Here is a 21,073-nt window from a genome sequence, read left to right as displayed (position 1 = left end):
TAATCGGAGGGGACTGGGAGGGACTGGGAGGGGACTGGGAGGGACTGGGAGGGAGTGGGAGGGGACTGGGATGTAATGGGAGGTAGTGAGGGTTACTGGTGGTTACTGGGAGGCACTGGGAGGGCCCTGTGGGGTTCCAGGGGGTTACTGGGAGGGCACTGGGGGTTACTGGGAGGCACTGGGAGGGCTCTAAGTGTCCCAGGGGGTTACTGGGAGGCACTGGGGGTTACTGGTGGTTACTGGGAGGGGACTGAAAGGGCACTGGGGGTTACTGGGAGGCACTGGGCGGGGTCTAAGTGTGCCAGGGGGTTACTGGGAGGCACTGGGGGTTACTGGTGGTTACTGGGAGGGCACTGAAAGGGCACTGGGGGTTACTGGGAGGCACTGTGGGTTACTGGTGGTTACTGGGAGGGCACTGAAAGGGCACTGGGGGTTACTGGGAGGCACTGGGAGGGCTCTAAGTGTCCCAGGGGCTTAGTGGGAGGCGCTGTGGGTTACTGGTGGTTACTGGGAGGGGACTGAAAGGGCACTGGGGGTTACTGGGAGGCACTGGGAGGGCTCTAAGTGTGCCAGGGGGTTACTGGGAGGCACTGGGGGTTACTGCTGGTTACTGGGAGGGCACTGAAGGGGCACTGGGGGTTACTGGGAGGCACTGGGAGGGCTCTGTGGGGTTCCTGGGCTTTACTGGGAGGCACTGTGGGTTACTGGTGGTTACTGGGAGGGCACTGAAAGGGCACTGGGTGTTACTGGGAGGCACTGGGAGGGCTCTAAGTGTCCCAGGGGATTACTGGGAGGCACTGGGGGTTACTGGTGGTTACTGGGAGGGCACTGAAAGGGCACTCGGGGTTACTGGGAGGCACTGAGGGCTACTGGTGGTTACTGTGAGGGCACTGGGGGTGACTGGGAGGCACTGGGAGGGCTCTGTGGGGTTCCTGGGCTTTACTGGGAGGCACTGTGGGTTACTGGTGGTTACTGGGAGGGGACTGAAAGGGCACTGGGTGTTACTGGGAGGCACTGGGAGGGCTCTAAGTGTCCCAGGGGGTTACTGGGGGTTACTGGTGGTTACTGAGAGGGCACTGAAAGGGCACTGGGGGTTACTGGGAGGCACTGGGGGTTACTGGGAGGGCACTGAAAGGGCACTGGGGGTTACTGGGAGGCACTGTGGGTTACTGGTGGTTACTGGGAGGGCACTGAAAGGGCACTGGGTGTTACTGGGAGGCACTGGGAGGGCTCTAAGTGTCCCAGGGGGTTACTGGGAGGCACTGGGGGTTACTGGTGGTTACTGGGAGGGCACTGAAAGGGCACTGGGGGTTACTGGGAGGCACTGGGGGTTACCGGTGGTTACTGGGAGGGCACTGAAAGGGCACTGGGGGTTACTGGGAGGCACTGGGGGTTACTGGTGGTTACTGGGAGGGCACTGAAAGGGCACTGGGGGTTACTGGGAGGCACTGTGGGTTACCGGTGGTTACTGGGAGGGCACTGAAAGGGCACTGGGGGTTACTGGGAGGCACTGGGGGTTACCGGTGGTTACTGGGAGGGCACTGAAAGGGCACTGGGGGTTACTGGGAGGCACTGGGGGTTACCGCTGGTTACTGGGAGGGCACTGAAAGGGCACTGGGGGTTACTGGGAGGCACTGGGGGTTACCGCTGGTTACTGGGAGGGCACTGAAAGGGCACTGGGGGTTACTGGGAGGCACTGGGGGTTACTGGTGGTTACTGGGAGGGCACTGAAAGGGCACTGGGGGTTACTGGGAGGCACTGGGAGGGCTCTGGGGGGTCCCAGGGGGTTACTGGGAGGCACTGGGGGTTACTGGTGGTTACTGGGAGGGCACTGAAAGGGAACTGGGGGTTACTGGGAGGCACTGGGAGGGCTCTGTGGGGTTCCTGGGCTTTACTGGGAGGCACTGTGGGTTACTGGTGGTTACTGGGAGGGCACTGAAAGGGCACTGGGTGTTACTGGGAGGCACTGGGAGGGCTCTAAGTGTCCCAGGGGCTTAGTGGGAGGCACTGTGGGTTACTGGTGGTTACTGGGAGGGGACTGAAAGGGCACTGGGGGTTACTGGGAGGCACTGGGAGGGCTCTGGGGGGTCCCAGGGGGTTACTGGGAGGCACTGGGGGTTACTGGTGGTTACTGGGAGGGGACTGAAAGGGCACTGGGTGTTACTGGGAGGCACTGGGAGGGCTCTAAGTGTCCCAGGGGGTTACTGGGAGGCACTGGGAGGGCCCTAAGTGTCCCAGGGGGTTACTGGGAGGCACTGGGGGTTACCGGTGGTTACTGGGAGGGCACTGAAAGGGCACTGGGGGGTTACTGGGAGGCACTGGGGGTTACTGGTGGATACTGGGAGGGCACTGAAAGGGCACTGGGGGTTACTGGGAGGCACTGGGAGGGCTCTAAGTGTCCCAGGGGGTTACTGGGAGGCACTGGGAGGGCTCTGTGGGGTCCCAGGGGGTTACTGGGAGGCACTGGAAGGGCCCTAAGTGTCCCAGGGGGTTACTGGGGGTTACTGGTGGTTACTGAGAGGGCACTGAAAGGGCACTGGGGGTTACTGGGAGGCACTGGGGGTTACTGGGAGGCACTGGGGGTTACTGGTGGTTACTGGGAGGGGACTGAAAGGGCACTGGGGGTTACTGGGAGGCACTGGGGGTTACTGGTGGTTACTGGGAGGGCACTGAAAGGGCACTGGGGGTTACTGGGAGGCACTGGGGGTTACCGCTGGTTACTGGGAGGGCACTGAAAGGGCACTGGGGGTTACTGGGAGGCACTGGGGGTTACCGGTGGTTACTGGGAGACCACTGGGGGTGACTGGGAGGCACTGGGAGGGCTCTGAGGGGTTCCAGGGGGTTACTGGGAGGCACTGGAGGTTACCGGTGGTTACTGGGAGGGCACTGAAAGGGCACTGGGGGTTACTGGGAGGCACTGGGAGGGCTCTGTGGAGTCCCAGGGGCTTACTGGGAGCCCCCCCAGATCCCCCCCAGTTCGTGGCCAGTGCGGGGACGGTGGTGGTGGCCCGCGAGCACGAGGGGGTGCAGTTGCCCCTCGCCGTCCTGGCCCACCCCCCCGTGGAGAGCTGCGACTGGAGCCTGGCCGGCCGCTCCCTCCTGCCCGGTGCGTACTGGGAGCACTGGGAGCGCTGGGAAGGGGAGCTGGGGGGGCGGGGGGGCACTGGGAGACTCTGGGGGGGGGGAGCTGGAGGCATTATGGAGGCGCTGGGAGGCACTGGGAGGCACTGGGAGGTGTTGGGAGGGGGCTATGGAGTTACTGGCAGGCACTGGGAGGCACTGGGAGGGGATTGGGAGGCACTGGGAGGTGTTGGGAGGGGGCTATGGTGTTACTGGGAGGCACTGGGAGGGGGTCTGGAGACACTAGGATGGCGCTGGGAGGCACTGGGAGGTGTTGGGAGGGGGCTATGGTGTTACTGGGAGGCACTGGGAGGTACTGGGAGGCACTGGGAGGTACTGGGAGGCACTGGGAGGGGATTAGGAGGCACTGGGAGGTGTTGGGAGGGGGCTATGGTGTTACTGGGAGGCACTGGGAGGGGATTGGGAGGCGCTGGGAGGTGTTGGGAGGGGGCTATGGTGTTACTGGGAGGCACTGGGAGGCACTGGGAGGCACTGGGAGGTACTGGGAGGCACTGGGAGGGGATTGGGAGGCGCTGGGAGGTGTTGGGAGGGGGCTATGGTGTTACTGGGAGGTACTGGGAGGCATTGGGAGGGGATTGGGAGGCACTGGGAGGTGCTGGGAGGTGTTGGGAGGGGGCTATGGTGTTACTGGGAGGCACTGGGAGGCACTGGGAGGGGATTGGGAGGCGCTGGGAGGTGTTGGGAGGGGGCTATGGTGTTACTGGGAGGCACTGGGAGGTACTGGGAGGCACTGGGAAGGGGAGCTGGGGGGGCGGGGGGGCACTGGGAGACTCTGTGGGGGGGGAGCTGGAGGCGTTATGGAGGCGCTGGGAGGCACTGGGAGGTGTTGGGAGGGGGCTGTGGTGTTACTGGGAGCACTGGGAGGCACTGGGAGGTACTGGGAGGCACTGGGAGGGGATTGGGAGGCACTGGGAGGTGTTGGGAGGGGGCTATGGTGTTACTGGGAGGCACTGGGAGGTGTTGGGAGGGGGCTATGGTGTTACTGGGAGGCACTGGGAGGCATTGGGAGGGGATTGGGAGGCACTGGGAGGCACTGGGAGGTGTTGGGAGGGGGCTATGGTGTTACTGGGAGGCACTGGGAGGCATTGGGAGGGGATTGGGAGGCACTGGGAGGCACTGGGAGGTGTTGGGAGGGGGCTATGGTGTTACTGGGAGGCACTGGGAGGGGATCTGGAGGCACTGGGAGGTACTGGGAGGGGGCTATGGTGTTACTGGGAGGCACTGGGAGCACTGGGAAGGGGAGCTGGGGGGGCGGGGGGGCACTGGGAGACTCTGTGGGGGGGGAGCTGGAGGCGTTATGGAGGCGCTGGGAGGCACTGGGAGGTGTTGGGAGGGGGCTGTGGTGTTACTGGGAGGCACTGGGAGGGGATTGGGAGGCTTTGGGAGGTGTTGGGAGCGGGCTATGGTGTTACTGGGAGGCACTGGGAGGGGATTGGGAGGCACTGGGAGCTGTTGGGAGGGGGCTGTGGTGTTACTGGGAGGCACTGGGAGGCACTGGGAGGTACTGGGAGGCACTGGGAGGGGATTGGGAGGCACTGGGAGGTGTTGGGAGGGGGCTATGGTGTTACTGGGAGGCACTGGGAGGGCATTGGGAGGCGCTGGGAGGTGTTGGGAGGGGGCTATGGAGTTACTGGGAGGCACTGGGAGGCACTGGGAGGGGATTGGGAGGCACTGGGAGGTGTTGGGAGGGGGCTATGGTGTTACTGGGAGGTACTGGGAGGCACTGGGAGGGGGTCTGGAGGCACTAGGATGGCGCTGGGAGGTGTTGGGAGGGGGCTGTGGTGTTACTGGGAGGCACTGGGAGGCATTGGGAGGGGATTGGGAGGCACTGGGAGGTGCTGGGAGGTGTTGGGAGGGGGCTATGGTGTTACTGGGAGGCACTGGGAGGGGATCTGGAGGCACTGGGAGGTACTGGGAGGGGGCTATGGTGTTACTGGGAGGCACTGGGAGGTACTGGGAGCACTGGGAAGGGGAGCCGGGGGGGCGGGGGGGCACTGGGAGACTCTGGGGGGGGGGAGCTGGAGGCGTTATGGAGGCGCTGGGAGGCACTGGGAGGCACTGGGAGGGGATTGGGAGGCGCTGGGAGGTGTTGGGAGGGGGCTATGGTGTTACTGGGAGGCACTGGGAGGCACTGGGAGGCACTGGGAGGGGATTGGGAGGCGCTGGGAGGTATTGGGAGGGGGCTATGGTGTTACTGGGAGGCACTGGGAGGCACTGGGAGGGGATTGGGAGGCACTGGGAGGTGTTGGGAGGGGGCTATGGTGTTACTGGGAGGCACTGGGAGGTACTGGGAGGCACTGGGAGGGGATTGGGAGGCACTGGGAGGTGTTGGGAGGGGGCTATGGAGTTACTGGGAGGCGCTGGGAGGCACTGGGAGGCACTGGGAAGGGGCTATGGTGTTACTGGGAGGCACTGGGAGGGGATTGGGAGGCACTGGGAGCTGTTGGGAGGGGGCTATGGTGTTACTGGGAGCATTGGGAGTTACTGGGAAGGGACCTTGGGGTTACTGGGAGCACTGGGAGCCACTGGGAAGGGACTATGTGGTTACTGGGAGCACTGGGAAGGGACTCTGGGGTTACTGGGAGTTACTGGGAGCACTGGGAAGGGACTCTGGGGTTACTGGGAGCACTGGGAGCACTGGGAAGGGACTCTGGGGTTACTGGGAGGCACTGGGAAGGGACTCTGGGGTTACTGGGAGCACTGGGAGTTACTGGGAAGGGACTCTGGGGTTACTGGGAGCACTGGGAAGGGACTCTGGTGTTACTGGGAGCACTGGGAGCACTGGGAAGGGACTCTGGGGTTACTGGGAGCACTGGGAGTTACTGGAAAGGGACTCTGGTGTTCCTGGGAGTTACTGGGAAGGGACTCTGGTGTTACTGGGAGCACTGGGAGTTACTGGGAAGGGACTCTGGTGTTCCTGGGAGTTACTGGGAAGGGACTCTGGTGTTACTGGGAGCACTGGGAGTTACTGGGAAGGGACTCTGGGGTTACTGGGAGTTACTGGGAAGGGACTCTAGGGTTACTGGGAGCACTGGGAAGGGAGCTTGGGGTTACTGGGAGCACTGGGAGTTACTGGGAAGGGACTCTGGGGTTACTGGGAGTTACTGGGAAGGGACTCTAGGGTTACTGGGAGCACTGGGAAGGGAGCTTGGGGTTACTGGGAGCACTGGGAGTTACTGGGAAGGGACTCTGGGGTTACTGGGAGCACTGGGAGTTACTGGGAAGGGACTCTCGGTTTACTGGGAGTTACTGGGAAGGGACTCTGGGGTTACTGGGAGCACTGGGAGTTACTGGGAAGGGACTCTGGGGTTACTGGGAGCACTGGGAGTTACTGGGAAGGGACTCTGGTGTTACTGGGAGCACTGGGAGCACTGGGAAGGGACTCTGGGGTTACTGGGAGCACTGGGAGTTACTGGAAAGGGACTCTGGGGTTACTGGGAGTTACTGGGAAGGGACTCTGGTGTTACTGGGAGCACTGGGAGTTACTGGGAAGGGACTCTGGTGTTCCTGGGAGTTACTGGGAAGGGACTCTGGTGTTACTGGGAGCACTGGGAGTTACTGGGAAGGGACTCTGGGGTTACTGGGAGTTACTGGGAAGGGACTCTAGGGTTACTGGGAGCACTGGGAAGGGAGCTTGGGGTTACTGGGAGCACTGGGAGTTACTGGGAAGGGACTCTGGGGTTACTGGGAGTTACTGGGAAGGGACTCTAGGGTTACTGGGAGCACTGGGAAGGGAGCTTGGGGTTACTGGGAGCACTGGGAGTTACTGGGAAGGGACTCTGGGGTTACTGGGAGCACTGGGAGTTACTGGGAAGGGACTCTCGGTTTACTGGGAGTTACTGGGAAGGGACTCTGGGGTTACTGGGAGCACTGGGAGCACTGGGAAGGGACTCTCGGTTTACTGGGAGTTACTGGGAAGGGACTCTGGTGTTACTGGGAGCACTGGGAGCACTGGGAAGGGACTCTGGGGTTACTGGGAGCACTGGGAGTTACTGGGAAGGGACTCTGGGGTTACTGGGAGTTACTGGGAAGGGACTCTGGTGTTACTGGGAGCACTGGGAGTTACTGGGAAGGGACTCTGGTGTTCCTGGGAGTTACTGGGAAGGGACTCTGGTGTTACTGGGAGCACTGGGAGTTACTGGGAAGGGACTCTGGTGTTACTGGGAGCACTGGGAGCACTGGGAAGGGACTCTGGTGTTCCTGGGAGTTACTGGGAAGGGACTCTGGTGTTACTGGGAGCACTGGGAGTTACTGGGAAGGGACTCTGGGGTTACTGGGAGCACTGGGAGCACTGGGAAGGGACTCTGGTGTTTACTGGGAGCACTGGGAGTTACTGGGAAGGGACTCTGGTGTTCCTGGGAGTTACTGGGAAGGGCTCTGGGGTTACTGGGAGCACTGGGAGTTACTGGGAAGGGACTCTGGGGTTACTGGGAGCACTGGGAAGGGACTCTGGGGTTACTGGGAGTTACTGGGAAGGGACTCTAGGGTTACTGGGAGCACTGGGAAGGGAGCTTGGGGTTACTGGGAGCACTGGGAGTTACTGGGAAGGGACTCTGGGGTTACTGGGAGCACTGGGAGCACTGGGAAGGGACTCTGGGGTTACTGGGAGGCACTGGGAAGGGACTATGGTGTTACTGGGAGCACTGGGAAGGGACTCTGGGGTTACTGGGAGCACTGGGAGCACTGGGAAGGGACTCTGGTGTTCCTGGGAGTTACTGGGAAGGGACTCTGGTGTTACTGGGAGCACTGGGAGTTACTGGGAAGGGACTCTGGTGTTCCTGGGAGTTACTGGGAAGGGACTCTGGTGTTACTGGGAGCACTGGGAGTTACTGGGAAGGGACTCTGGGGTTACTGGGAGCACTGGGAAGGGACTCTGGGGTTACTGGGAGTTACTGGGAAGGGACTCTAGGGTTACTGGGAGCACTGGGAAGGGAGCTTGGGGTTACTGGGAGCACTGGGAGTTACTGGGAAGGGACTCTGGGGTTACTGGGAGCACTGGGAGCACTGGGAAGGGACTCTGGGGTTACTGGGAGGCACTGGGAAGGGACTATGGTGTTACTGGGAGCACTGGGAAGGGACTCTGGGGTTACTGGGAGCACTGGGAGCACTGGGAAGGGACTCTGGTGTTCCTGGGAGTTACTGGGAAGGGACTCTGGTGTTACTGGGAGCACTGGGAGTTACTGGGAAGGGACTCTGGTGTTCCTGGGAGTTACTGGGAAGGGACTCTGGTGTTACTGGGAGCACTGGGAGTTACTGGGAAGGGACTCTGGGGTTACTGGGAGCACTGGGAGCACTGGGAAGGGACTCTGGTGTTCCTGGGAGTTACTGGGAAGGGACTCTGGTGTTACTGGGAGCACTGGGAGTTACTGGGAAGGGACCTTGGGGTTACTGGGAGCACTGGGAGCCACTGGGAAGGGACTATGTGGTTACTGGGAGCACTGGGAAGGGACTCTGGGGTTACTGGGAGCACTGGGAGTTACTGGGAAGGGACTCTGGGGTTACTGGGAGCACTGGGAGCACTGGGAAGGGACTCTGGGGTTACTGGGAGTTACTGGGAAGGGACTCTGGTGTTACTGGGAGCACTGGGAGTTACTGGGAAGGGACCTTGGGGTTACTGGGAGCACTGGGAGCCACTGGGAAGGGACTATGTGGTTACTGGGAGCACTGGGAAGGGACTCTGGGGTTACTGGGAGCACTGGGAGTTACTGGGAAGGGACTCTGGGGTTACTGGGAGTTACTGGGAAGGGACTCTGGGGTTACTGGGAGCACTGGGAAGGGACTCTGGGGTTACTGGGAGCACTGGGAGTTACTGGGAAGGGACTCTGGGGTTACTGGGAGCACTGGGAGCACTGGGAAGGGACTCTGGGGTTACTGGGAGTTACTGGGAAGGGACTCTGGTGTTACTGGGAGCACTGGGAGTTACTGGGAAGGGACTCTGGTGTTACTGGGAGCACTGGGAGTTACTGGGAAGGGACCTTGGGGTTACTGGGAGCACTGGGAGCCACTGGGAAGGGACTATGTGGTTACTGGGAGCACTGGGAAGGGACTCTGGGGTTACTGGGAGCACTGGGAGTTACTGGGAAGGGACTCTGGGGTTACTGGGAGCACTGGGAAGGGACTCTGGTGTTACTGGGAGTTACTGGGAAGGGACTCTGGGGTTACTGGGAGCACTGGGAGTTACTGGGAAGGGACTCTGGTGTTACTGGGAGTTACTGGGAAGGGACTCTGGGGTTACTGGGAGCACTGGGAGTTACTGGGAAGGGACTCTGGTGTTTACTGGGAGCACTGGGAGTTACTGGGAAGGGACTATGTGGTTACTGGGAGCACTGGGAAGGGACTCTGGGGTTACTGGGAGCACTGGGAGTTACTGGGAAGGGACTCTGGGGTTACTGGGAGTTACTGGGAAGGGACTCTGGGGTTACTGGGAGGCACTGGGAAGGGACTCTGGGGTTACTGGGAGCACTGGGAGTTACTGGGAAGGGACTCTGGGGTTACTGGGAGTTACTGGGAAGGGACTCTGGTGTTTACTGGGAGCACTGGGAGTTACTGGGAAGGGACTATGTGGTTACTGGGAGCACTGGGAAGGGACTCTGGGGTTACTGGGAGCACTGGGAGTTACTGGGAAGGGACTCTGGGGTTACTGGGAGTTACTGGGAAGGGACTCTGGGGTTACTGGGAGCACTGGGAAGGGACTCTGGGGTTACTGGGAGCACTGGGAGTTACTGGGAAGGGACTCTGGGGTTACTGGGAGCACTGGGAGCACTGGGAAGGGACTCTGGGGTTACTGGGAGTTACTGGGAAGGGACTCTGGTGTTACTGGGAGCACTGGGAGTTACTGGGAAGGGACTCTGGTGTTACTGGGAGCACTGGGAGTTACTGGGAAGGGACCTTGGGGTTACTGGGAGCACTGGGAGCCACTGGGAAGGGACTATGTGGTTACTGGGAGCACTGGGAAGGGACTCTGGGGTTACTGGGAGCACTGGGAGTTACTGGGAAGGGACTCTGGGGTTACTGGGAGCACTGGGAAGGGACTCTGGTGTTACTGGGAGTTACTGGGAAGGGACTCTGGGGTTACTGGGAGCACTGGGAGTTACTGGGAAGGGACTCTGGTGTTACTGGGAGTTACTGGGAAGGGACTCTGGGGTTACTGGGAGCACTGGGAGTTACTGGGAAGGGACTCTGGTGTTTACTGGGAGCACTGGGAGTTACTGGGAAGGGACTATGTGGTTACTGGGAGCACTGGGAAGGGACTCTGGGGTTACTGGGAGCACTGGGAGTTACTGGGAAGGGACTCTGGGGTTACTGGGAGTTACTGGGAAGGGACTCTGGGGTTACTGGGAGGCACTGGGAAGGGACTCTGGGGTTACTGGGAGCACTGGGAGTTACTGGGAAGGGACTCTGGGGTTACTGGGAGTTACTGGGAAGGGACTCTGGTGTTTACTGGGAGCACTGGGAGTTACTGGGAAGGGACTCTGGGGTTACTGGGAGCACTGGGAGGGCTCAGTGCCCCCCTCCCGCAGACTCCTCCGGTCGGGGGTGGGGGTGGGGCTGGGGGTCCCCGCCCCCTGACCCCCGACCCCTGACCCCTGCCCCTGCCCCGCCCGCAGAGGGCTCCCCCCGGCACCGGCTGGCGGCGGGCGGGGCCTTGGCCATCGCCAACGTCACCCGCGGGGACGCCGGCACCTACGGGGTGCGGTGCCGCAACGCCGAGGGCAGCGGCAGCACCCACCTGCAGCTGCGCGTCCACTGTCAGCCCCGCGGCGCCCCGTCGCGCCCCATAGCGCCCCATAGCACCCCATAGCACCCTATAGAACCCTATAGCGCCCCATAGAACCCTATAGCCCCCCATAGAACCCTATAGAACCCTATAGCACCCCGTAGCACCCCATAGCACCGCATAGCACCCCATAGCACCCCATAGCGCCCCATAGAATCCTATAGAACCCTATAGCGCCCCATAGCGCCCCAGAGAACCCTATAGCACCCCATAGAACCCCATAGCGCCCCATAGCGCCCCATAGCACCCTATAGAACCCTATAGCGCCCCGTAGCGCCCCGTAGCACCCCATAGAACCCTATAGCACCCTATAGAACCCTATAGCGCCCCATAGCGCCCCGTAGCACCCCATAGAACCCTATAGCACCCTACGGCACCCCATCGCGCCCCATAGCACCCTATAGCGCCCCATAGCGCCCCATAGCGCCCCATAGAACCCCATAGAACCCTATAGCACCCCATAGCACCCCATAGAACCCCATAGCGCCCCATAGAACCCCATAGAACCCCATAGAACCCTGTAGAACCCCATAGAACCCCATAGCACCCCATAGAACCCCATAGCGCCCCATAGAACCCTATAGAACCCCATAGAACCCTGTAGAACCCTATAGCACCCTACGGCACCCCATAGCACCCCATAGCACCCTATAGAACCCTATAGAACCCTATAGCACCCCATAGAACCGTATAGAACCCTATAACACCCCATAGCGCCCCATAGAACCCTATAGAAACCCATAGCGCCCCATAGAACCCTATAGAGCCCCATAGCGCCCCATAGCACCCTATAGCACCCTATAGCACCCTATAGCACCCCATAGCACCTCACAGCACCCCATGGCACCCTATAGCCACCCCTGCACCCCATAGCACCCCACAACACCCTATAGCACCCCACAGCACCCCACAGCACCCTATAGCACCTCACAGCACCTCACAGCACCCCATGGCACCCCATAACACCCCATAGCACCCCATAGTACCCTATAGCACCCACAGCACCCCATGGCACCCCACAGCACCCTATAGCACCTCACAGCACCCCATGGCACCCTATAGCCACCCCTGCACCCCATAGCACCCCACAACACCCTATAGCACCCTATAGCACCCCACAGCACCTCACAGCACCTCACAGCACCCCATGGCACCCCATAACACCCCATAGCACCCCATAGTACCCTATAGCACCCACAGCACCCCATGGCACCCCACAGCACCCTATAGCACCTCACAGCACCCCATGGCACCCTATAGCACCCTATAGCACTCTATAGCACCCCATAACACCCCATAGCACCCCATAGCACCCTATAGTACCCACAGCACCTCACAGCACCCCATAGCACCCCGCAGCACCCTATAACACCCCACAGCACCCTATAGCACCCCATAGCACCCCGCAGCACCCTATAACACCCCACAGCACCCTATAGCACCCCACAGCACCCCACAGCACCCTATAGCACCCCGCAGCACCCTATAACACCCCACAGCACCCCACAGCACCCTATAGCACCCCATAACACCCCATAACCCCACACCGTCCCCCTGCCTGCCCCTTCCCGCCCTTGACCTTTAACCTCTAACCCCTCCCCCCCCACCCCACCCCCCCCCCACCCCTGACCTCTGCCCCTTGACCCCCAGACCCCCCGGCCATCGTGCGGGTGCCCGACCCCGTGGTGGTGGACGAGGGCGGCGCCGCGGAGCTGCTGTGCCAGGCCGAGGGCAGCCCCCTGCCCCCCGGGAGCCTGCAGTGGGGCCGCCTGGTCGGGGACATGGGGGGACACGGGGACGGGGGGGGACACGGGGGGACACAGGGGGACGTGGGGACACGGGGACATCGGGGGATGTGGGGGGACACGGGGGGACACGGGGGGACGTGGGGACACGGGGACATTGGGGGATGTGGGGGGACACGGGGACATGGGGACGTGGGGGGACACGGGGACGTGGGGGGACATGGGGGGATGTGGGGACACGGGGGGACACAGGGACGTGGGGGGACGTGGGGACATTGGGGGATGTGGGGGGACACGGGGACATGGGGACGTGGGGGGACACGGGGACGTGGGGGGACATGGGGGGATGTGGGGACACGGGGGGACACAGGGACGTGGGGGGACGTGGGGACATTGGGGGATGTGGGGGGACACGGGGACATGGGGACACGGGGGGACACGGGGACGTGGGGGGACATGGGGGGATGTGGGGGGACACGGGGACACAGGGACACGGGGGGACACGGGGACGTGGGGGGACATGGGGGGATGTGGGGGGGACACGGGGACATGGGGACACGGGGGGACACAGGGACGTGGGGGGACATGGGGGGATGTGGGGACACGGGGGGACATGGGGGGACACGGGGGGACGTGGGGACACGGGGACACACGGGGACACGGGGACATTGGGGGATGTGGGGGGACACAGGGACACGGGGACATTGGGGGATGTGGGGAGACACGGGGACATGGGGACACGGGGGGACACAGGGACATGGGGGGACACGGGGACGTGGGGGGACATGGGGACATTGGGGGATGTGGGGGGACACATGGACATGGGGACACGGGGGGACACAGGGACGTGGGGGGACACGGGGACATTGGGGGATGTGGGGGGACACGGGGACGTGGGGACATGGGGGGACACGGGGACATTGGGGGATGTGGGGGGACACGGGGACATGGGGACACGGGGGGACACGGGGACGTGGGGGGACATGGGGGGATGTGGGGACACGGAGGGACACGGGGGCGTGGGGACATGGGGGGACATTGGGGACACGGGGGGGGGACATCAAGGACATGGGGGGCATCAAGGACATGGGGACATTGGGGACACGGGGGGACGTTGGGGACACGGGGGGACATCAAGGACATGGGGACATTGGGGACATGGGGGGACATTGGGGACACGGGGGGGACATCAAGGACATGGGGGGACATCAAGGACATGGGGACATTGGGGACACGGGGGGACGTTGGGGACACGGGGGGGACATCAAGGACATGGGGACATTGGGGACATGGGGGGACATTGGGGACATGGGGGGGACATCAAGGACATGGGGGGCATCAAGGACATGGGGACATTGGGGACATGGGGGGATGTTGGGGACACGGGGGGGGACATTGGGGACACGGGGGGGGGCATCAAGGACATGGGGACATTTGGGACACGGGGGGACGTTGGGGACACGGGGGGGGACATCAAGGACATGGGGACATTGGGGCCACGGGGGGACATTGGGGACACGGGGGGGACATTGGGGACATGGGGGGGACATCAAGGACATGGGGACATTTGGGACACGGGGGGAGGTTGGGGACACGGGGGGGACATCAAGGACATGGGGACATTGGGGCCACGGGGGGGAGGTTGGGGACACGGGGGGGGACATCAAGGACATGGGGACATTGGGGACACGGGGGGACATTGGGGACACGGGGGGGACATCAAGGACATGGGGACATTGGGGACACGGGGGGACGTTGGGGACACGGGGGGGACATCAAGGACATGGGGACATTGGGGACATGGGGGGACATTGGGGACACGGGGGGGACATCAAGGACATGGGGGGCATCAAGGACATGGGGACATTGGGGACATGGGGGGATGTTGGGGACACGGGGGGGACATTGGGGACACGGGGGGGGGCATCAAGGACATGGGGACATTGGGGACATGGGGGGACATTGGGGACACAGGGGGGACATCAAGGACATGGGGACATTGGGGACACGGGGGGGAGGTTGGGGACACGGGGGGGGACATCAAGGACATGGGGACATTGGGGACACGGGGGGACATTGGGGACACGGGGGGGACATCAAGGACATGGGGACATTGGGGACACGGGGGGACATTGGGGACACGGGGGGGGACATCAAGGACATGGGGGGACATCAAGGACATGGGGACATTTGGGCCACGGGGGGACGTTGGGGCCACGGGGGGGAGGTTGGGGACACAGGGGGGGAGGTGGCGGGGGGTGACGCTGTCCCCGTCCCCGCAGGCGGAGGAGGGGGCGGTGGCGGAGGGGCTCCCCGGGGAGCTGCAGCCCGAGGGGGGGCTCCCCGTGGGGCGCCTCTGGGTGCGGGGGGCGCGGCGGGAGCTGGGGGGAGCCTACGAGTGCCTGGTGGACACGGGGGTGCCCCCCCCCGCCCGCGCCATCGTCCGCCTCGTCGTCCGCTGTGGGTGCCGCCCGGGGACGAGGGGGACGCCCCATGGGGGACAGGGGGTGGGGTGGGGGGGACACCCAGCTCATGGGAGGCCACCTCATTGGGGACATCGATTGGGGGGCACCTGATGGAGGACGTCCGTGGGGGGCCACCAATAGGGGACAGCGAGGGGGGGGGGGGGGCACCCAAGGGGGGACACCCATGGGGGGACACCAACAGGGGACGTCCATGAGGGGACACCCAAGGGGGGACATCAGGGGGGGGGGACACCCAAGGGGGGACACCCAATGGGGGGACACCAACAGGGGACGTCCATGAGGGGACACCCAAGGGGGGACATCAATGGGGAGGGACACCCCATGGGGGACACCAACAGGGGACATCAATGGGGGGGACACCCAATAGGGGACGTCCATGAGGGGCCACCCAAGGGGGGACACCCAATGGGGGACACCCAAGGGGGGACATCCATGGGGGGGGACAGCCAACAGGGGACACCCAAGGGGGGACACCCAATGGGGGACACTCAAGAGGGGACGTCCATGAGGGGACACCCAAGGGGGGACATCCATGGGAGGGGCCACCAACAGGGGACATCAATGGGGGGGACACCCCATGGGGGACACCAACAGGGGACACCCAATGGGGGATGTCCATGGGGGGGGCCACCCAATGGGGGACACTCAAGAGGGGACGTCCATGAGGGGACACCCAATGGGGGACATCCATGGGGGGGGACACCCAAGGGGGGGCCACCCAATGGGGGACGTCCATGAGGGGCCACCCAAGGTGGACATCCATGGGGGGGACACCCAACAGGGGACGTCCATGGGAGGGGCCACCAAGAGGGGACATCAATGGGGGGGACACCCAACAGGGGACGTCCATGAGGGGACACCCAAGGGGGGGCCACCCAATGGGGGACGTCCATGAGGGGCCACCCAAGGGGGGGCCACCCAACGGGGGACATCCATGGAGGGGGGTGGGGGGGGGACGGACACCCAATGGGGGCCACCCAAGGAGGGGACAACCAATGGGGGGGACACTAGGGAGAGGGGAGACAGCCAATGGGGGGCACCCAAGGGGGGGGGGACACCCAATGGGTGGGGGACACACCCAATGGGGGGGGGGACACCCAAGGGGGGGGACAATCATGGGGACACCGAGGCCAGGGGGGACCCTTGGGGACACAGGGGTGGGGTGGGGGCCAATCCCGGCCCTGAGACCCTTCCCCCGCTCTTCTCCCCTCCCCCCCCCCCAAGATGGCCCTGAGCTGGAGGCGGAGTCGGAGGCGGAGCCAGTGCCGGTGCTGGTGCCGGATAGGGCGGACACGGCGCAGCTGCGGTGCCGCGCCCAGGGCGTGCCCGGGGTGCAGCTGCGCTGGGAGCACCAGGGCCGCCCCCTGCGCCCCGAGGAGGCCAGGTACCCAGGCTGGGCCTAACTGGGCCAAAGCGGGCCCAACTGGGCCTAACTGGGCCAAACTGGGGCCAACTGGGCCCAATCGGAGCCAACCGGGGCCAATTGGAGCCAACCGGGCCCAACCAGACCCAACTGGGCCCAATCGGAGCCAACCGGGGCCAATTGGAGCCAACTGGGCCCAACTGGGCCTAACTGGGCCCAACCAGACTCAACTGGGCCCAATCAGAGCCAACTGGGGCCAATCAGAGCCAACCAGGGCCAACCGGGCCTAACTGGGCCCAACCAGACCCAGCTGGGCCCAATTGGAGCCAAGCGAGCCCAACCAGGCCTAACTGGGCCCAATCAGAGCCAACTGGGCCCAATCAGAGCCAACTGGGGCCAATTGGAGCCAACCGGGCCCAACTGGGCCTAACTGGGCCCAACCAGACTCAACTGGACCCAACCGGGGCCAATTGGAGCCAACCGGGCCCAACCGGGCCTAACTGGGCCCAACCAGACCCAACTGGGGCCAATTGGAGCCAACCAGGCCCAACCAGACCCAACTGGGCCCAATCGGAGACAACCGGGGCCAATTGGAGCCAACCGGGCCCAACTGGGCCTCACTGGGCCCAACCAGACCCAACTGGGCCCAATCAGAGCCAAGCGAGCCCAACCAGGCCTAACTGGGCCCAATCAGAGCCAACTGGGCCCAACCAGAGCCAACTGGGGCCAACCAGGCCTAACTGGGCCCAACCAGACCCAACTGGGGCCAATTGGAGCCAACCAGACCCAACTGGGCCCAATCGGAGCCAAGCGAACCCAACCAGGCCTAACTGGGCCCAATCAGAGCCAACTGGGCCCAATCAGAGCCAACTGGGGCCAAACAGAGCCAACCGGGCCTAACTGGGCCCAACCAGACCAAACTGGGGCCAACTGGGTTCAAACGGACCAAACTGGGCCCAACTGGGCCAAATCAGACCCAATCAGGGCCCATCCAGTGCCAACTGGGCTCAACTGGGGCCAACTGGGCCACCCCAGTCCCAGTTCCACCCCATCCCAGTCCCAGTTCCGCCCCACCCCAGTTCCACCCCATCCCAGTCCCAGTTCTCCCCATCCCAGTCCCAGTTCTCCCCACCCCAGTCCCAGTTCCACCCCACCCCACTCCCAGTTCTCCCCATCCCAGTCCCAGTTCCACCCGTCCCAGTTCTCCCCACCCCAGTCCCAGCTCTCCCCACCCCATCCCAGTCCCACCCCAGTCCCAGTCCTGCCCCAGTCCCAGTTCCGCCCCACTCCCAGTTCCACCCCACCCCACCCCAGTCCCAGTCCCGCCCCACTCCCAGTCCCACCCCAGTCCCAGTCCCGCCCCACTCCCAGTCCCGCCCCACTCCCAGTCCCACCCCAGTCCCAGTCCCGCCCCACTCCCAGTCCCGCCCCACTCCCAGTCCCACCCCAGTCCCAGTCCCGCCCCACTCCCAGTCCCACTCCAGTCCCAGTCCCACCCCAGTCCCAGTTCCACCCCAGTCCCAGTCCCGCCCCACTCCCAGTCCCGCCCCACTCCCAGTCCCGCCCCAGTCCCAGTCCCACCCCAATCCCAGTTCCGCCCCACTCCCAGTCGCACCCCAATCCCAGTCCCGCCCCAGTCCCAGTTCCACCCCAGTCTCAGTCCCACCCCAATCCCAGTCCCGCCCCAGTCCCAGTTCCACCCCACTCCCAGTCCCACCCCAGTCCCAGTCCCGCCCCACTCCCAGTTCCACCCAGTCCCAGTTCCACCCCAGTCCCAGTCCCGCCCCAATCCCAGTCCCGCCCCAGTCCCAGTCCCGCCCCAGTCCCAGTTCCACCCCAGTCCCAGTCCCGCCCCACTCCCAGTCCCGTCCCAGTCCCAGTCCTGCCCCAGTCCCAGTTCCACCCCAGTCCCAGTCCCGCCCCACTCCCAGTCCCGCCCCAGTCCCAGTCCCGCCCCAGTCCCAGTTCCGCCCCACTCCCAGTCGCACCCCAATCCCAGTCCCGCCCCAGTCCCAGTCCCACCCCAATCCCAGTCCCACCCCACTCCCAGTCCCGCCCCAGTCCCAGTTCCGCCCCACTCCCCGTTCCACCCAGTCCCAGTCCCGCCCCACTCCCAGTTCCACCCCACTCCCAGTTCCACCCCACTCCCAGTCCCACCCCAATCCCAGTCCTGCCCCAGTCCCAGTCCCGCCCCACTCCCAGTTCCACCCCAATCCCAGTCCCGCCCCACTCCCAGTCCCACCCCAGTCCCAGTCCCACCCCACTCCCAGTCCCACCCCAGTCCCAGTCCCGCCCCACTCCCAGTTCTACCCAGTCCCAGTTCCACCCCACTCCCAGTCCCGCCCCACTCCCAGTCCCACCCCAATCCCAGTTCCACCCCACTCCCAGTCCCACCCCAGTCCCAGTCCCGCCCCACTCCCAGTTCCACCCCACTCCCAGTCCCACCCCAGTCCCAGTCCCGCCCCAGTCCCAGTTCCACCCCACTCCCAGTTCCACCCCACTCCCAGTCCCACCTCAGTCCCAGTCCCGCCCCAGTCCCAGTTCCGCCCCAGTCCCAGTTCCACCCAGTCCCAGTCCCACCCCAGTCCCAGTCCCGCCCCACTCCCAGTCCCGCCCCAATCCCAGTCCCGCCCCAGTCCCAGTCCCGCCCCAGTCCCAGTCCCACCCCAATCCCAGTCCTGCCCCAGTCCCAGTCCCGCCCCAGTCCCAGTTCCACCCCAGTCCCAGTTCCACCCCACTCCCAGTCCCACCCCAATCCCAGTCCCGCCCCCGCCCCAGTCCCAGTCCCGCCCCAGTCCCAGTTCCACCCCACTCCCAGTCCCACCCCAATCCCAGTCCTGCCCCAGTCCCAGTCCCGCCCCACTCCCAGTTCCACCCCACTCCCAGTCCCGCCCCACTCCCAGTTCCACCCCAGTCCCAGTCCCGCCCCACTCCCAGTCCCACCCCAATCCCAGTTCCACCCCACTCCCAGTCCCACCCCAGTCCCAGTCCCGCCCCACTCCCAGTTCCACCCCACTCCCAGTCCCACCCCAGTCCCAGTCCCGCCCCACTCCCAGTCCCGCCCCCTCCCAGTCCCGCCCCCTCCCAGTTCCCCCCCCAACTGGTGCCGGTTCTCCCCCAGGTTCCAGGAGCACCAGTGGCGCGAGGGTCCCTGGACCAGCAGCCTCCTCACCGTCACCAACATCACCCTGGATCGGGCCCGCCTCCGCCACCAGTACCACCGCTCCAACTGGGACCAGTATAAGAACCCACACCGCTACCGGTACCTGAACTGGGACCAGGACCTAAACTGGGACCAGAACCGGACCCTCGGCACCTTCGTCTGCGTCGCCCAGAACCCGCTGGGCACCGTCCGGCGTCGCCTCCAGCTCCGGCTCGCCGGTACCGGCACTGGGAGGCCTTACTGGTTTCGGGTTGTTCATACTGGTATCAGGGAGTAGCTGGGACTGGGTGGGTGGTATCGGTACTGGGAGGAGTATTTCGTACCAGTATGGCGGGGGTATTTGGTACTGGGAGGGGGTTACTGGTAGGTACTGGGAGGCACTGGGAGGATATTGAGAGCACTGGGGGACACTGGGAGGATTTTGGGGGGTACTGGGAGGGATATTGGGAGCGCTGGGAGAATCCAGTGGGGCACTGGGAGGCACTGGGAGGATATTGAGGGCACTGGGGGGACACTGGGAGGATTTGGGGGGTTACTGGGAGGGATATTGGGAGCGCTGGGAGAATCCAGTGGGGCACTGGGAGGCACTGGGAGGATATTGAGGGCACTGGGGGGACACTGGGAGGATTTTGGGGTTACTGGGAGGGATATTGGGAGCGCTGGGAGAACCCAGTGGGGCACTGGGAGGCACTGGGAGGATACTGAGGGCACTGGGGGGACACTGGGAGGATTTGGGGGGTTACTGGGAGGGATATTGGAGCGCTGGGAGAACCCAGTGGGGCACTGGGAGGGGACTGGGAGGGACTGGGAGGGACTGGAAGGGACTGGGGGGACACTGGGCAGATTTGGGGGGTTACTGGGAGGGATATTTGGAGCACTGGGAGGCACTGGGAGGATATTGAGAGCACTGGGGGGATACTGGGAGGATTTTGGGGGGTACTGGAAGGGATACTGGGAGTACTGGGAGAATCCAGTGGGGCACTGAGAGGGCACTGGGAGGCACTGGAGGGACTGGGGGGACACTGGGAGGATTTTGGGCGTTACTGGGAGGGACATTGGAAGCACTGGGAGGGTACTGGGAAGCACTGGGGGGACACTGGGGACACTGGGAGGACTTTGAAGGGCACTGGGAAGGATATTGGGAGCACTGGGAGAATCCAGTGAGGCACTGGGAGGGGACTGAGCACTGGGAGGGTACTGGAGGCACTGGGGGACACTGGGGACACTGGGAGGACTTTGGGGGGCACTGGGAGGGATATTGGGAGCACTGGGAGAATCCAGTGGGGCACTGGGAGGGCACTGGGAGGCACTGGGGGAACACTGGGAGGACTTTGGGGGTTACTGGGAGGGACATTGGGAGCACTGGGAGGGTACTGGGAAGCACTGGGGGGACACTGG

The 21,073-nt window shown here is 63.9% G+C and overlaps 1 protein-coding gene across 1 annotated transcript in view; it reads left to right on the top strand.

Annotated features, from left to right (window-relative positions):
- Positions 1–19,938, top strand: part of NPHS1 (NPHS1 adhesion molecule, nephrin) — a gene marked incomplete at its 3' end in the record, with an annotated part of 46,333 nt that extends 26,395 nt beyond the window's left edge. The window contains exons 16-21 of the mRNA XM_075489533.1: positions 2,966–3,106; positions 10,749–10,889; positions 12,569–12,690; positions 14,946–15,123; positions 16,374–16,533; positions 19,634–19,938. Coding sequence (XP_075345648.1) covers positions 2,966–3,106; positions 10,749–10,889; positions 12,569–12,690; positions 14,946–15,123; positions 16,374–16,533; positions 19,634–19,938 — 1,047 coding nt within the window. The remainder of the gene's footprint in view (positions 1–2,965; positions 3,107–10,748; positions 10,890–12,568; positions 12,691–14,945; positions 15,124–16,373; positions 16,534–19,633) is intronic.
- Positions 19,939–21,073: the final 1,135 nt, after the last annotated feature.

Source organism: Mycteria americana, unplaced genomic scaffold, assembly GCF_035582795.1.
Source record: "Mycteria americana isolate JAX WOST 10 ecotype Jacksonville Zoo and Gardens unplaced genomic scaffold, USCA_MyAme_1.0 Scaffold_179, whole genome shotgun sequence".
Classification (NCBI taxonomy): Eukaryota; Metazoa; Chordata; class Aves; order Ciconiiformes; family Ciconiidae; genus Mycteria; species Mycteria americana.
The sequence above is the reverse complement of the archived record's forward strand: the minus strand, read 5'-3'. Positions and strand labels throughout refer to the sequence as shown.